We start from the raw sequence: 15,495 nt of genomic DNA, 5'->3' as shown, positions 1-15,495 counted from the left end.
CAAAATTTGCAGTGATATTATCAAACCTTTCCAAAATTCCAAGGCGTACAATTTTACATTCGCAATTGTATGTTACATGTGATTAGTGAAATACAAAACATATGTATAATTTATGAAAAAATGATTAGGTTTGAAAGTAAAATCTTTACAAGATCAGACACACCCTTATGGAAAAGAGATGAATACACAAAAACAATATATATATTCAAGAATTATATCATCTATTATCATCAATTATCATCAATTATCAAAACAGTACAGATCTGTGTTGAAACATTCAAGTGAAGATTTATACATGTATGTGAAACATCTGGAATGGCTACTGAGTACATACTGCTTTCTGCATCTAAATATGCTTGCCTTCACCACAATTACATTATGTTGTGCAATAAGGGAACATGAATAAATTATGTGAATTACCTGCATAGTGGCTCTTGTCCTGTCTTCACGTTCCTTCCTCAAAGCTTTCAGATCAGGGCACGACAAGGAGATATCGCTGCTTGACTCATCCCCTAAATCCAGACTGATCCTTGCATCGCCACCAGAGGACGCTCTTGCACTTTGGCTCCTAGCTGCTGCCATTGCTCAATGTGTTTGGAGCACTCAGAACCAAGGAAAGTCTGCAAAGGGGACATCAATATTAAAGTGACTGGGATTAATGAAGATTAATGAAACTAGATGAAACCTCGACTGCGCGCAGTCGAAAATTATGCCTCCGTCAGAGCAATTGTACAAACCAAAACAAAAGAAATTTTTCAAATTGGAGTTCGATTGTATATAATCCTTAAAGGTTCTCAGAATATCGTGATTACAAGCTATTTCTCATATACATGTATGACCTGTTGATCTTTGACCTCATGACCCCAAAATCTACTCAGTTCATTGGCTCTACAAGATACATACTGTACATGTCTTGAGTTTGATGGTAATAAATCCATCGGTTCTAATGATCATGCGATCACAAGCTATTTTTGCATACATAATGAGCCCTGTGACCTTTGACCTTTGACCTTGTGACCCCAAAATCTAATAAATTTATTGCCTCTGCAAGTTACATACATGACCAAAGTTTGGCAGGAATCCATCAGTCGGTTCTTGTGATCACGAGAACGGGACGTATGGACGTACAGACGTACACGTAAGGACGGACGGACGGACAACCCGTAAACTTAATTCCTCCGGCTACTTCATAATGGAGGCATAAAAACTGTGTAATTTTTGTATGCAATGTTACTTATTATGTTCCTTTTACTGTACTAAACCTCTAACATGCAAAATATACTGAAAAATTCTCAAACCACAAAGATATATATGGGTTTCTTTGAAGGCGTCACTGTGTGGCACCCTCTAACAGTAAATTCTCCCAACCTTTTTTGAATATTCCATGAAAATAACATATAAGACAGGATTCTAAAAATATGTCAACACTTACATGTACATGTACATGTCTGGAATGGTATATAGAGACAATTCATTGCTTTCTGACCATATCCTCCTGTATATACACCTCAAATGTAATTAAATTGTAATAATATAGTTGGAACTGGAAGACTTAAGGAATCGATCAGATCAGTTTTCCCCAATTGTTATCATTAATAATGGTCTGTTTTCACTCAAACTTTCAGATTAATGTTTAAAAGATACATCTGGCATTGAAGTCACTACCTTAGCACCATTTTCTCTCATTTGAACAATGATAGGCCCTACCAATTAGTTCCTTTAAGAATTCTTGCCACTCAAAAGTACAGTTTATTGGGTAATTCAAATTGGTGTCTTAATAATTACAACAGGGGATACAATCTTTGAAATCCAGTCTATTCTGTTATTCCTTTCATTCATGTTCAAGACAATGCATATGGGTGCAGTCAGACATTAAGTAAACATGAAAATTTACAAACATATATTGAGACCATCAAGTCCTTAGATGCAATTCTTTCTTTTTTCTTAACAATCAAACTTAAATGCTGATGAATATTATGTTAAGTAAGCAACTGTAATCTTAGTTTATATGGTCGCTAACTGAACACACGCGCGCCCCCGCACCCTTCCGTTGGTATGGTATGCAATTGTAGTGTGCTGCAATTTGCCATGAATCCTGTGAGACAGCGCATATTATACGTCTTTGTTTTTAGTCAAAATACTCTGAAAAACTAAGAAAATTGACATGAAACAGGTAACAAACATATTACATTTACCGGTAAATCATGACCTTTATTTGGACATTTGTTGAATATTTACTACATTTTCGGTATGTTTTAGTATCTCCACGCCGGAGTTACGGGTCAAAGTTTGGATAGACTTCTGAACTAGTGTAAGAGTTTAAATTAGACTAATTCCTTACTTGTATTTGTCACAATTACTATTTGTTTCTCTAGTCTCTTCTTTCTATACATATTCATTTCACATCATTTGCTTATTCACTTACATATTCACTTTAATCCAATTCCTTCCTCCATTCATCTTCTCTACATACCAAGTCGTCCATTTCACCTGGTATGTTCCTTGTTCTCTTCTTATTCTCTTCTCATTCTTTATTCATGAATCTTGTGTTTATGCTTTACATATTTCTACTTCTTGCTTATCATTGGTTCTCTTCTCCTTTTCCTTATGAATATTCAGTTTATGTTTAAATCCTATTTTACTATTGGTTGATAGCGTATATCATGTGAATATACTCTGCATGAGGCACACGGACAGCACGATATAATAAAACACATGCAGACTTGCACTGGACTTGCACTGAGTGAGTGGTATTAATTTAGGACTCCGTTTTGATTATAAGTTGGAGACTTAGGAGAGAGGATTTGTGACTTTGGCAGTGGTTTGCATGATTGGTGTTTAATACAGTGATTGATCGGCAAGAGATTATTCATTAGTTTACACTAGCACCAAAAAATTGCCAGAGCCCAGAGGAAAAATGCAAGCGGTAAAAATGCCAGAAGTTAAAATGCCTTGCGTGGCCATCGGGTAAAACTTAAACTTCAAATTCAAAAGTCAGTGGACATTGTAATGTTGAATGTAGATCTAGTGTAGAAAACAAAGCTGCCGAGTTTCAGAAATGTTCATTACCCGTCATTGATTGACAGTTGACTTTAATTCAAAAGGAGAAAAGGTAACCCCCCCCCCCCCCCCATCCCCACTCAGTGTTATTTAGAGTAGGGTCTACGCATAGACCTATCTAGTAGACTATATACTAGTACTATATAGACCCTATCTGAATTATTCTGATAAGTGATATGTTCCCTCCTTTTGAAAACACCCCCCTACGTCCGGTATGTAAAGTCAATACTCTGAGTGTTTCTAACTTTGGCTATACAGGCACGGCGGAGCACCCCAATTTGCATATCATTAGCGGCCCGTTCTATTTGAATAACCAACGGACATCTGCGTGAATCCGAACATGTGTGTGCTAGAATGTCAAATCTTAAAATTCGCGTTGCGCCTTTATTACTGCCAATATCGCTATGAAACTTTCCATACTAACTAAAATTATTATGAATTTGATGTCATTGAAATAAATACGAAATTCCATGGAATAAGACTCGAGATATTAATGTGTTTTGAGCTTCGCCCCTCGAAAAACACGACGTCTACTTTTTAAGTTTGTGACCCTATCAAGCAATGCACGAAGAAGAGACTTGGTATGAATATTCATTAGGGTTGAATCCATACATGGGCGAAATTTTCGCTTCTCCGCTGTATTTTTTTTGGTTATAACGTTCTTTTTCATGGGGCTTCATTTTTAAAAGTTGTAGTCAGCGAACTCATTGAACATGACGTCATCGATCTCAGCGATGTACTGCGCATGCGTCTTAGGCCCGGTGCAGGCCAGATCGAAACAGCTGAGCCATTAGCGTGCACGTGTGCAGTCGGCTGGCAAGACATGTATAGCCAATGCACACGCGAGGTTCAGACATGACACACATTTGAATGTATGGGACTGGTCAAACAATTTTGCGACAACGAAGGATTATTTTTGTTCGATGAGATTCGGACATTGGGGTATGTTTTTCTCTGTTGCGACCCTATCAAGCAACTATGAAAAGAGATATTTCACAAGGATTGAGATTATTAAATTTTCTTTCTGTTCATACGAGGCAATTCTCTTTCGCTCTAAAAGAAATGGTGAATTTTACGGTGATTTTGTATCTCATTTTTTTCGTTTTTGTTCGTCAAAACTATCCCTTAAATTTCACATTTTCTGTGCATCAATAACTCTTTTTATACACATGAGTGTCTTGCAAATTTATTCAATACTCGATTTAGTAGCTTTGATTGGTGATATTCATCACATTAATGAAGAATTTGTCTTCGAAATTTGTTTACTTTTTTTCGCATCGATCGGTACACAATTGTTGATTTTATGCAAATGATGTTTACTGGACGAGAGTCGATCGCACCAGGGAGGTGAAAGAAAAGGAGGCGAAACTCTTGTAATTTATTCAAACGCATTCTTGAGTTCTAAAGCGTAACAATGGGATGTCTAACATTCCACTTGGCTTTGAAGTTCCATGCTCCGAACCGCGCTTCCACTGCGGGGAATTTCGAAAGCCAGGCACCAGTTTTACATTTATTACAAAATATTAAATTACCGGCAAAATTTCAGTGTAAATCAAAAAACTTTATATGGGGATTTTATTGGGAATAGTGCATCAAACAAATTTTCAAATTTAGAACTCCGTCCTTTCTTTAATTTGTGTGCCAGAGTTGGTAAAAGAAAAATTACATCCTGTCAAAAACTCAATATTTTAGGATGATGCGCTAATTTGTGCATGCTTTAATGTCCCGTTATTTGATCCATGATTTACAATCTTCAATAACATTAAGTTTGCTAATGCGTGTTTTCGCGTGTTTTTTGTATTTTTCAAGTTTAAAAAAGGATGAAAGTACACAAGTTTGTGTTCGCTTGTTCTACTCTTTACACATTCAACAATGGATGAGAAATCATTGGAAGGGACAGCGAACAGTTGCAGTGATACCATTTTCTGATGTAGGAATTCTAAATCCTGAAATTTCATGCGCTCTTTTATCTCACCACCTGGTCAACAGTTGCAGATTAGCGCATAACTTTTCGGCGGCTTGGAGCATGGGGTCAAAGGAGAGCGGCTTTATTCCTGTCCTTCTCTATCACGTCCCTGATCGCACGGTAATTGGGGTGCTCCACTGTGCCTGTATAAGAGCCGCGCAGCCGAGGCAGTGCAATGCAAATGCATGGATAAGCCCAATGGCAAATGGCTGAGCAATGGAACCAATGAATGAGAGGACGCGCGCCAGGCCAGAGTCATCGGGGGAGCCCTGGCCGCGCCCCGTGACGGCTGCGGGCCCCTAGGCACGTCTTACACTTTAATAGACTTAGCAGGTCCTACTCGACATTAATTAATAATAGACACCAAAAATATAACTTTCACACGCTAGAAGGTACACTGGTCATTTGCTATGTCTATAAAATCATGTTAAAATCGTATTTTATGCACTGAACTCACCCAAAGTGAACAAATATAAGTATGAAGACCGTTACTAAGAACGCTTTTTTTCAGGTTACAGACGTACACACAGTCGAAACCGGAAGTGGAAAAGGTCACAGGCGAGCTTGGCGCGCCGCTTCAATTCAATACGCGCGACATCGACCAGGCCAGGCTGAACAACAAGTTGTAAATTGAGTATTGTGACACAAAAATGGACAACGAAACCAGCATGTATCTCGAAAATATAGAGGAGTATGTTCTTGATGAAGACAGAGTTGTGAGTATAGCTTAATTAACAAACTTTTTTTTCCTTTAATGTGAATAAACTTCGGCGAAATGATTGAATATAGTTACAAAAGTCAAAACATGGTTAAAACTTGCTTGATGGAATGATATGGTGTTGTTAAAGTTAACTGTACATGTTATTGCCGGGTTGGTATTGGTGGGAAGAATAAAAGAGTTGGGGGGGGGGGGGGAGGTAGGTAGGTAGCCTTAAGGGCTTGGTGGTAATGTTTTTATGATATCATAAAAAACATTACCACCAAGCCCTTAAGGCTAGGGGGGGGGGGCGGAGAGACACGGAAGTGATCTGGGGGCCGTTTCTCGAAACCATCATAACTACAAGATCAACGACATGTCGCCACTGTCACGCAACTTGTCAGCTAAGTGTTTCACGAAGCTGTCTTTGCCAAGATGAGCGACAACTTCCGCGACAAGCGAGTTGTCACTGCTCCGAACCCGTCATATCTTTTTAATTGCTGTAAAGCGCCATCACAAGTCAGTTTGTTGCTATTCCATAGGCCGCGAAATGTACGATTAGTTTCACTATCATTTTGAGAAAAATATAGACGAGTTCGATCGGTACGTAATTCTCTGGGATGCGAAATGCAAATGTAAATGTAAAGAAACGATAATACAGAAATTTTAAAAAGCTGAATATAAACATTAAATCACAAATTATTAAACTATAAGTATAACATATAAATAAAAGAGATAAGAATGTTACACACCGTTGTCCATAGTCGATCCATAGTCTTTTCTTAGGATACCACATACCTTTGGGGGCCTATGTGCATTATTATTCCCTGTCTAATTACTTCTTCCAAATTATATTTTTGATATCAAATCAATTATATAACGAGTATTTATGAGACTCTAGAATAAAACTGACTGAAAAAAGGTATTTTGCCTAAAATTCGTTGTCACATAAAACAAAAAAAGTATGTATTGATAAACTATCACATTACGGTATCCTTCGACTACCTTTTGATTGGACTGTCAAAAAAAAAACACTCACTGGTTTTTCTTCAATTTAAGAATCTTAACAGAAATATGCAAATCGTTTGATGATCTACACTTGATAATGACACTATTTATTATTTAATTTATGAGAATTTATATATATATATATATATATATATATATATATATATATATATATATATATATTTCTTTTTGAACAATTTTAGCCCCAAAACTTGTTTTGGGTTATTCGTGATAAATCAACTGGATCGTGACGAAGACTATGTTCTTGAGCTGCTAATATCGCGAAATATCGATATCATGTCTGTCATGGCTTCGTGAAATGGTTTATCCACTTCATGACATCTCCGTAGGTCACCGACAAAGATATGACTGTTATGGAGTTGGTTTCGAGAAACGGCCCCCTGATGACATTTGATGCATGCCATATCATAGAAATGTAACCGTTTATTCAAACTGATCTCTCCCCACGCATTATGTGTCGTGAAAGTAATTACGATGCCAATGGTGAAAAAGATGATGGATGTTTGTGTGCATGGTGTCGCACCAGGCCTTTGGGCGAATTTGGCCTGGCTGCAAATGCGAGGCCGGGTTGTCTCGACAAGATTAATCGATCAAGAGGGGGGAGGGGGGGGGGGGTAATGAGTATTGAACTATTTAACCCCCAAAACAGCCCCTATACGTACGCGCCTGCTCCACTGTGTACCACCCCCTCCATCTCACAAGAGTTACTGATGATCTATATATATGGAGGTTAATTAGAGCCTCAACTAAATGTGACATTTAAATGTAATTGAACACGCTGACTTGGAAATTCTGAAGCATGCTTATTAGTCTAATTGACTCAGAGATATTGACTAATTTTTTTCCAACTTGATTAGTTCAGATAAAATGAGAAAATATAGATCTAGATATTTCATAAATCATCCCCCTCCCCCTCACTCTTTCCTCAGATTGAGAATCACTTTTTATGAAATCCTATATTGATGTAAAATCTATCCCTTTCTCTTTTTTAGGTTACTTACAAATGGCTCAGCCAGACTCTGGAAATTCATGTGAATTTAGCTAAGAGGTAAGAGCACCAGTAAAATAGAAGTTCAAAATCTACTCTGTATATATTTTAAGATGCATTTAGAAAAGCTTGACTGTCATCATCATCATCACAATCATAATCATCACTGTTATCAATCATTATCATCATTATCATATTGATGATGGTTTCACTTTAGAAAATGTTTTGAGAGTGTTGGAAATGTGCTAACATAAACATGATCATGTATTTTATGTTTGGTCTTTTTTTAATTATATATTTAAATTTTAAAGTACTAATTTTGTCATAATGTTTGTTTTTATCTGCCACAAAAGTTTTTGGCTGTGATGATTGTTATCTGTGTCAAGCCATTATGTATGGAAATTATTTCTTTAATTATTTGTATATGATATATGGATATACTGTATATGATGGAATTTGTTTTGAAAATAAAGAACCATGTGGAAGGGGGGGGGGAATCATTATCATATTATCATCATCATTATCATCATGATAATCATCTTCACTGTCATCATCATCATTATCATCCTCATTATCACTGTCATCATCATCATTATAATCATCTTCACTGTCATCATCATTATCCTTTTCATCATTCTCATCACTGTCCTTTTATAATTTTCATGAACCCAGTAGATCTGTGTGTCATCATTTCCATCAAGCTATTTTTTTGCATTTTAGTTATGTTCCAATTTTCGTAATATCCATCCTTCCTTTCACCCTTAGATTACTGGAGACATTCTTAAGTGAACAGAAGAAGAAGGGATCTTCTACATTGAATGTCACATACGCAATCACAGGAACACAGGAAACGAAAAATGGAACTCAGGTACCAGCCTTAGAAACCTAAATTATTTATACAGCTGTCATGATTATCATTTTTCGGTTTTAATTTATGGTTCAATTGTAATTAAGTTTTACCTTTAACTCAAACAGGCCCCCAATTTTTTTTCTTTCTCTGGGGGCTAAGAATTAATAATTAATATGTTTAAGGGTTTTAGGGTTTGTATGCATGACAACTGTTGAAATTCAGGGGTTCAAAATTTGGATTTGGGAGCCCACATCTCCATTGGACCTGATAATGTCTAGGTAGTCATGAACAAAATGTTACGTTGTAAGATGTGTCATACTTAATTCCTGTCACATAGAGCATAGCGTATTCAAATCTCCATTTAAAAAAAAAAAGATATTCAGATATCTTATAGTATCTTATTAAGACAATTTGCCAAATCAAAAGTGTAACACAATCAATAATTCAATATAAATAGCACCTAAATCAAGGTGCATGCATCAGAACTTCATTCTAGTTGCATGAAAATGTGCACCAAATGGGGTTTCAATTTTATTTCATTTTCTCCTATAGATGACGAAGATTGCTATCGTGAAAGAAGATGGGTTAGATGGTAAGCTATTTAGCTACGGTATTCAACAATCAACGCAAATCAAACTCCATTGTGTTAAGAATGATAATCAGATTTGTATTTTGCTGTAAATAGTTTTATGTGGCTTGACTTTGAAATTATTCTGCTCATCTTTAGTTTATTTCATTATTTAAAGAGCTCGTATTGTGACCACTAAACTTTAACCCATGTTTTTACATAAATGATTTTTGAGATATGAAAAGGAGTTTGCTTCAACAATTTATCCCTCCTGCAGTGCACCAAGGTACCAAATCCTGTTCATGTTAATTGTGCTATATAGTTTTCCATTCAGGTAAATGTGTGATGAAACATATTCCCATGAAGATATTTTATACAAAATTCAGCATTGTGGATTGGAACCATGCCAATGCACTTAGATTATTTCTCTTTTACATAATCCTTCGTATCTAATGAAAAGGCGCTTTATAAATGTAATATTATTATTGTTATAATTATTATTGAAACAAAGAATTTAAACTCAAGGATAGCCTCTTAAAAGTTAGTTTATGATACCGGTAATTTTTCATGATTTCTGTATTTGTAGAAAAGGGAGAACACTCAAATGACCTTTATTTTCATTTGTTTCATTGTGCAATGTGCAGCTGTGAAGTCAGGTATGAAGGAAGTGCTCGGACAACATGTCTTCAGTATTCAGAAAAGCGCCCTCAAAGACAACAGCTCACTCTTTACAACGGATTATGAAATTACCCAACAGAACATTGCACAAATAAACAGGTACATGTTCAGGACAAGTCTCAAAAGAAATAGAAATAGTTACATTTAAATTGTGCTTGATACAGAGAAACTTGCTGGAGTGCCTTGAGAGGCCATATTCCTATAAAGGCCTCATCATTTGTTTCCAACAATTAGCATACAGGTTTAATCTACATATTTGTTAATTTATAGTTAGTAGATATTCAAATTTTAGTAGGATAGCCAAATTGAGTAATTGTTGAAATTTAGGTGTCATAGTGAATCTTGAAATGTCACATACATATCACGTAAACATTTACGTGTATTTCTCTTTTACATATGACTGGCTCAACTACACTGGTATATATAAACAAGCCCTTGGTGAAACAGTTAATGCTATTTGGATCAAAGGAGGCATATGTAGTGCAAAACTTTCTTAATCCTTTTAAATTCCTTTATAATAATAGTAATAGTACAGGGTAAGAGTAATAGTTATAACAATAATAACAATAAACATATTTCTTAGAAAGAGCTTTACAAGTTACAGCATAAACAACCATAGAGCTTTTAGTATTATTATCCGGTCACTGTATTCTGTTACGATTCTGTAATTTATGGTGCACACTCTCCACTCCCTTGGGAGCATTCCAGCCAGTTGCCTTTTGACTGGCTGGCACGCACATGCTAATCCAATCACATTTTAATTGATGTAATAAAATAAATTGTGTAATAGTGAGAGGCATTACAGTTATGTTTTACATCTTGGAAGATATAATAAGATATAAATGTTTACTGGTGATACACTTTTTATTTTATGATGTCCAGGTTTAGTGCTATTCAATGTAAAGCAGTTGACGTGAGATCATTGGCAGATCTGGAAAGGAATCAAGTACCGCAACAAAAGTCTTCAACAGGAAAACCGAAGGTAAGATAGGGATATTGTTTTATGAATATTGGTCATAAATATTTCCATATTTCATTTGAGATTTCTCTTTTTTTACTTTTAATTTTTGGAAGGCACAGATATGTCTGTTTTGATTGTGTGTATTGCATCATAGTTTGCTGACACCAGATTTGGTTGAAGTAATTTGCATATACATTTCTCCCAGGCAGCTAAACTCTATGGGACACAGTAATTACTTGAGCTTGCCTTGTCATGGAGCCGCCCTAGAGCAAGGGAAATGTATGATGATGAATTTTTCTGATGAAATTTTTAGTGGAGGTTGCAGTGCATTAGATTAGACCTGTATTTTGTAAAAATGAAGTCCACTCTCCGTGCTTGACTACCCTTGTTATAGAAAGATTAACACCAGACTGTTAAAACATTCCAAATGAAAATCCAAGACTTCATCTTTAACTTTGTTTGCCTGTGTTGGCATTCCTTTGAGCAGGTAAATGGATTTGGCAATCAAAGTACGTCATCAAAGCCTGCATCGTCAACTTTATCATCATCATCATCTTCAGCGTCGCAGAAATCCAAAGTTAAGAAAGGCTCGATTGAAGCTAGCTTTGCCTCACAGTCAACAAAAAACAAAGCTCACGGACCCAAGAGTGAGAAGACGGAACAAAAACCAAAAGCAAAGAAGAAAGAGGAGCAGGTATACAATTTTGATAAGTCGTATACTTTTACGGGGAACTTTGATAGGACTTTGCTTTGAGTGAAAGCAGAAAAATTAGCTTAATTTGTTTTTCAAATTTACAAATGAAAAATGGATTTACATTTTAAAATGTACCTTTTTGATATGGAAAAAATGTATACAGAGACATTTTATTATAAGATTGATTGAAACACTTGAAAATATGCTAATAAAACAAAAGAAAAAAATGTACATTTTAATGCTCCAATCAAGGGTCATTTGATGAAAACGTCACAATTATAATTTTTAAGCATATTATGAAAACTTTATGCACAGTACCTTAGACATGCTTTCTTCTCATTTTGTGTTTAGAAATCAAAGCCTAAGGGTATGCTAGCATTTATGAGTCAAAAGAAAAAGGAAGATTTGCCTTCAGCTTCTTCAGGACCAGCAGGGGATTCTGGGAAGGATGATAAGAGATCAGTCAAAGAAGAAAAGGAGAAAGAGGAGGAGGAGGAGGAGGAAGTAGATGTAGAAAGCAGCAAGCATGAGAAGACAGGGGTCAAAGGTGGAAGGTTACAGAGGTCAAGTCAGGCAGACAAGAAGAAGAAGAGAATAGTTGCTTCAGATTCAGAATCAGGTATATATTTTCTGATGATACTTTATCCTCATCCTCTCGTATCTCTCTCTTGTGTAGTGTGGTTTTCTTTCTCTCATCTGCTCTACCCCTCTAGGTGTCTGTCTTCTGATCTGCTGGTCTTTCTCTCTCTCTCTCTCTCTCTCTCTCTACCCCTCTCCCCCTCACTCCCTCCCTCTCTCTCTCTCTCTCTCTCTCTCTGGGGCTCTTTCCCAGTCTGTCTGTCTGTCTCCTTATTCAAATTAGTTTAATATGTAATACACAAGCATAACTTGTAGAATTGAGACAGATTTCTTTGGAAGTTCCTCTCTGAAAATACAATTTCATGGTAAACAGCAGTCCAAAGATTTACCAGGGACTACTTCTGAGGCATATAATACCCTTATCCCTTCAGATTGCATTTATCTTCCTCTGCTTGCAGCCTTTAGTCCATGTTTGTAATATGCTGTATAGCCCTTTGACGATTACTAGGAGAAGAAGAAGAAGAGGAAGAAGAGAACATTTATATCAAGTGTAATAGAAGTATGTTCATCATCTTATTCTTGATTACTTTTGTGCAGATGATGAAAGCCAGAAGAAGACGGTTGCTAGGAAACGAAGGCGTATCCTCCGGCAAGAAGACAGTAGTAGTGAAGAGGAGGAGGATGAGGAGCAAGATGACATGGGTAGGTAAACATTTGCTATAAACAGGGGGAAAGTCATAACACAATGATAATAATAATCAAACTTTTTCCTGGCTGTAGCTATAAGCTGCCCTAAAGCAATGAAATCAATTCTGAAATTTCTTCCTATCAGGTACCCATTTTCTACACCTGGATTGAGAGTGGCAAATATAGATTAATGACTTGTCTAAGGACATTTATGCAGAGGCTTGACTCAGAGGAGCCATTTAATTCACAGGATAGAACATATCCACTAGACCAAGACTACTCGAGAATATGGAATTGCTCTGATATTGATTTTAATGATCATGTTTGATTGCAACATTTATGAACTATTACACTTTGCAAACTTTTTTTTGTTCACGATACCGACCATTAAATCCACCTGTTGTGAACAATCTCATCTCTGTATATAGATTTACCTTTGCATAGTAGTTATTGCTATGTATGAAAAACCTCTGGCAAGCTTCCAAGATTTAGTTTGTGAAGTATATGTAGAATTAATAGACAAGTTTGTTATGTCGTATGGATATTTGACTAACTAAAAACTGATATTGACTTGACCGTCACCTTCAAAATACAACTTCATCTTAATTTCTAGATGATAGCCCCATCCCACCGACTCCGCCCCCTGTGGCCCAGCCTGTCCAATCAGATGAGGAAGATGAGGCCACACCCCCATCTAAGAGCCAATCAGAGGAGAGGTCATCGACAGGGAAGAAGAGAATCAGTAAGAGAGTGCTGAGGAGCAAAGTCACTGTAGATGAGGAGGGATGTATGGGTAAGATTAGAAACTCATCTTTCATCTTTTCCTTCATCACCTTCTGTGCTATTGACAGCCTATCCCACCCAAGAACTTTAGTGTAAACAATGTAAAGCAAGGTCTAAGAATAGAGACATTTGTTTCCTGAAATTAAAAAATATGTACCTTTATTGTGGAAGTTTTGAAGATATTAATGCCCAACACAACAATTAAACAAAGCATTATAAATCGAAAAAAAGTAACACATGTTTATGGCATTTGTTCAAAACCTTGGTAGCACCGAAGGGGTTAGACTGATATACAGGACTGGTCATGCAATTTCTTTATGAAGTTGATAATAAATAAGAACTATTTTATTTTGTCTTATGGAATTTTGGAATCAGCAACATCAGAACAAGTGGATAAAATCTAGCTGAAAAGCACAAACAATAAAAGAAAAGTGGAACACTGATTCAGGTTCATGGGACTACACAATCATGCTGCATCAGGCTTTCGTACAGATGCGCTTAATACTGTTTTTAGCAATTATATCTCAAACCAAAGAAATGTTGCAAAGTGCTTTTGAGTCTTGTTACAATTGGTTTCAGCAATTTTACTGAAGTTGTAGTTTCCTTCTTTTTTTCTGTTGATGATAAATCTTTGTTGTTTGATGTTGTTTCTACAGTGACGGAAAAAGTCTGGGAGACCGAGTCTACAGATGCCAGTGACGATGACATTCCTCCGCCAGCGCCCAAACCCAAACCACAGCCCAAGAAAGAGGACAAGGATTCGGACGACGACGATGATAAGAAAGGAAAGAAAGGAAAAGGAAAGAAGACCTCACCACCAAGTAGTTCAGGCAAACAGTCTTCTTTAATGAGCTTTTTCAAGAAGAAATGAAAATCTTACCATTATTTAGAGACAATGTTGAAGGCTTTCTTATGCAGGAGCTTCTAGAGGCATCAAGTACTTTTAGGACCATTTTGGAGCTCTTGCTCTTTTCAGGATTGCTCCAAGAATGTTCAGCTCGGCTCAGGAGAAAATTCCTTTGAGAAATTGTCCTTCATGGCGATGGATGTTTTTGTAAAGTCATGGAATGGTATTCCGAGACTTGTCTGTTGTAAAGTGAGACTGGTTCATAAGACTAATCATTGATAGATGATGTGTATACAACATGCCATCCAGTATTATGCCTGATTGATGGTAACCTTCCTACATCACCATCACATGAAACGCATGGCTACCAATGAAAAATTCATGGCATCATCTTGGTACGTGCAGAGAACATTCTGTGATGCACATTCGCTCGGAACAGTGGGTTGTACGACACATGCTTTAGCAATGATTATTTCATGGTCGATATTATACACTAACCTGACTGGAAGCTATACCTAACCCTAATTAGCCAATGAAAAATGGAAAATTCAGGAACCCCAACCCTATATCTTTGAAGAAAATATGTCTGGAGCAGTTAGGGCAAAAGCAACTGTCGGGTCATGGAAAACATGAGCTGAGACTAAGGAATGTTGAAGAGGCTTTTAACTAAAGAGAGATATGTTATAGTTCTTCTGGAGCAACCATTTTTTCCTTCACTACTCTTTTCAGTTAATAACTGTACAACCTCCCGTTTACAAAGAGCACCTGTATAAAAATACCACTTTTTTACCGACAACAAAGCGGACCTGTTTATAAACATTAATTTCTCATATAAACTGCTTTCCTTGATTTCACAGATTTCAATACAATTCAAAACATATTTTCAATATTTAAACAAAGGCAATGTGTTAACTTATGTAAATATGATCAGCTACTCACCACAAAATATCGGTACTGCAAGTTCTGAAATTGCAATTTTTTTATGAAGAAATGTCAGGATTCATATTCCCTTTGTATTTTGATAAGGGCTTAGAGAAAAACTGTCTACTATAACTTTAATACAGAGATTATAAACCAATATGATTGTGTTCCAAATCAACATAAATTT

The 15,495-nt window shown here is 36.4% G+C and overlaps 1 protein-coding gene across 2 annotated transcripts; it reads left to right on the top strand.

Annotated features, from left to right (window-relative positions):
• The first annotated feature begins 5,609 nt into the window (after positions 1-5,609).
• LOC586784 (DNA polymerase delta subunit 3) lies at positions 5,610-14,666 on the top strand. 2 transcript variants are annotated; one of them, XM_030982311.1, is made up of 11 exons: positions 5,610-5,742; positions 7,745-7,800; positions 8,506-8,608; positions 9,143-9,182; positions 9,803-9,935; positions 10,719-10,818; positions 11,282-11,491; positions 11,843-12,110; positions 12,668-12,772; positions 13,371-13,550; positions 14,197-14,666. In XM_030982311.1, exons 1-11 carry the CDS (start codon positions 5,677-5,679, stop codon positions 14,409-14,411), a joined length of 1,476 nt encoding a protein of 491 aa, XP_030838171.1. In that variant the 5' UTR covers positions 5,610-5,676; the 3' UTR covers positions 14,412-14,666. The 2 variants fall into 2 exon arrangements, with proteins under 2 accessions (XP_030838171.1, XP_030838172.1); XM_030982312.1 differs by having other exon boundaries at positions 5,611-5,742; positions 11,285-11,491.
• Positions 14,667-15,495: the final 829 nt, after the last annotated feature.

The sequence above is a fragment of the Strongylocentrotus purpuratus genome, unplaced genomic scaffold, assembly GCF_000002235.5.
Source record: "Strongylocentrotus purpuratus isolate Spur 01 unplaced genomic scaffold, Spur_5.0 spur5_scaffold_12, whole genome shotgun sequence".
Taxonomy (NCBI): domain Eukaryota; kingdom Metazoa; phylum Echinodermata; class Echinoidea; order Camarodonta; family Strongylocentrotidae; genus Strongylocentrotus; species Strongylocentrotus purpuratus.
Note: the sequence above shows the minus strand (reverse complement) of the source record. Positions and strands in the feature narration are given on the sequence as shown.

Bases quoted from the DNA above. Each gene is read 5' to 3' on its own strand.
- LOC586784 (XM_030982311.1), top strand. From the start codon at position 5,677: ATGGACAACGAAACCAGCATGTATCTCGAAAATATAGAGGAGTATGTT. The intron at 5,743-7,744 runs GTGAGTATAGCT...TCTCTTTTTTAG, and splicing joins TTCTTGATGAAGACAGAGTT to GTTACTTACAAATGGCTCAG. The intron at 8,609-9,142 runs GTACCAGCCTTA...TTTCTCCTATAG, and splicing joins AAACGAAAAATGGAACTCAG to ATGACGAAGATTGCTATCGT.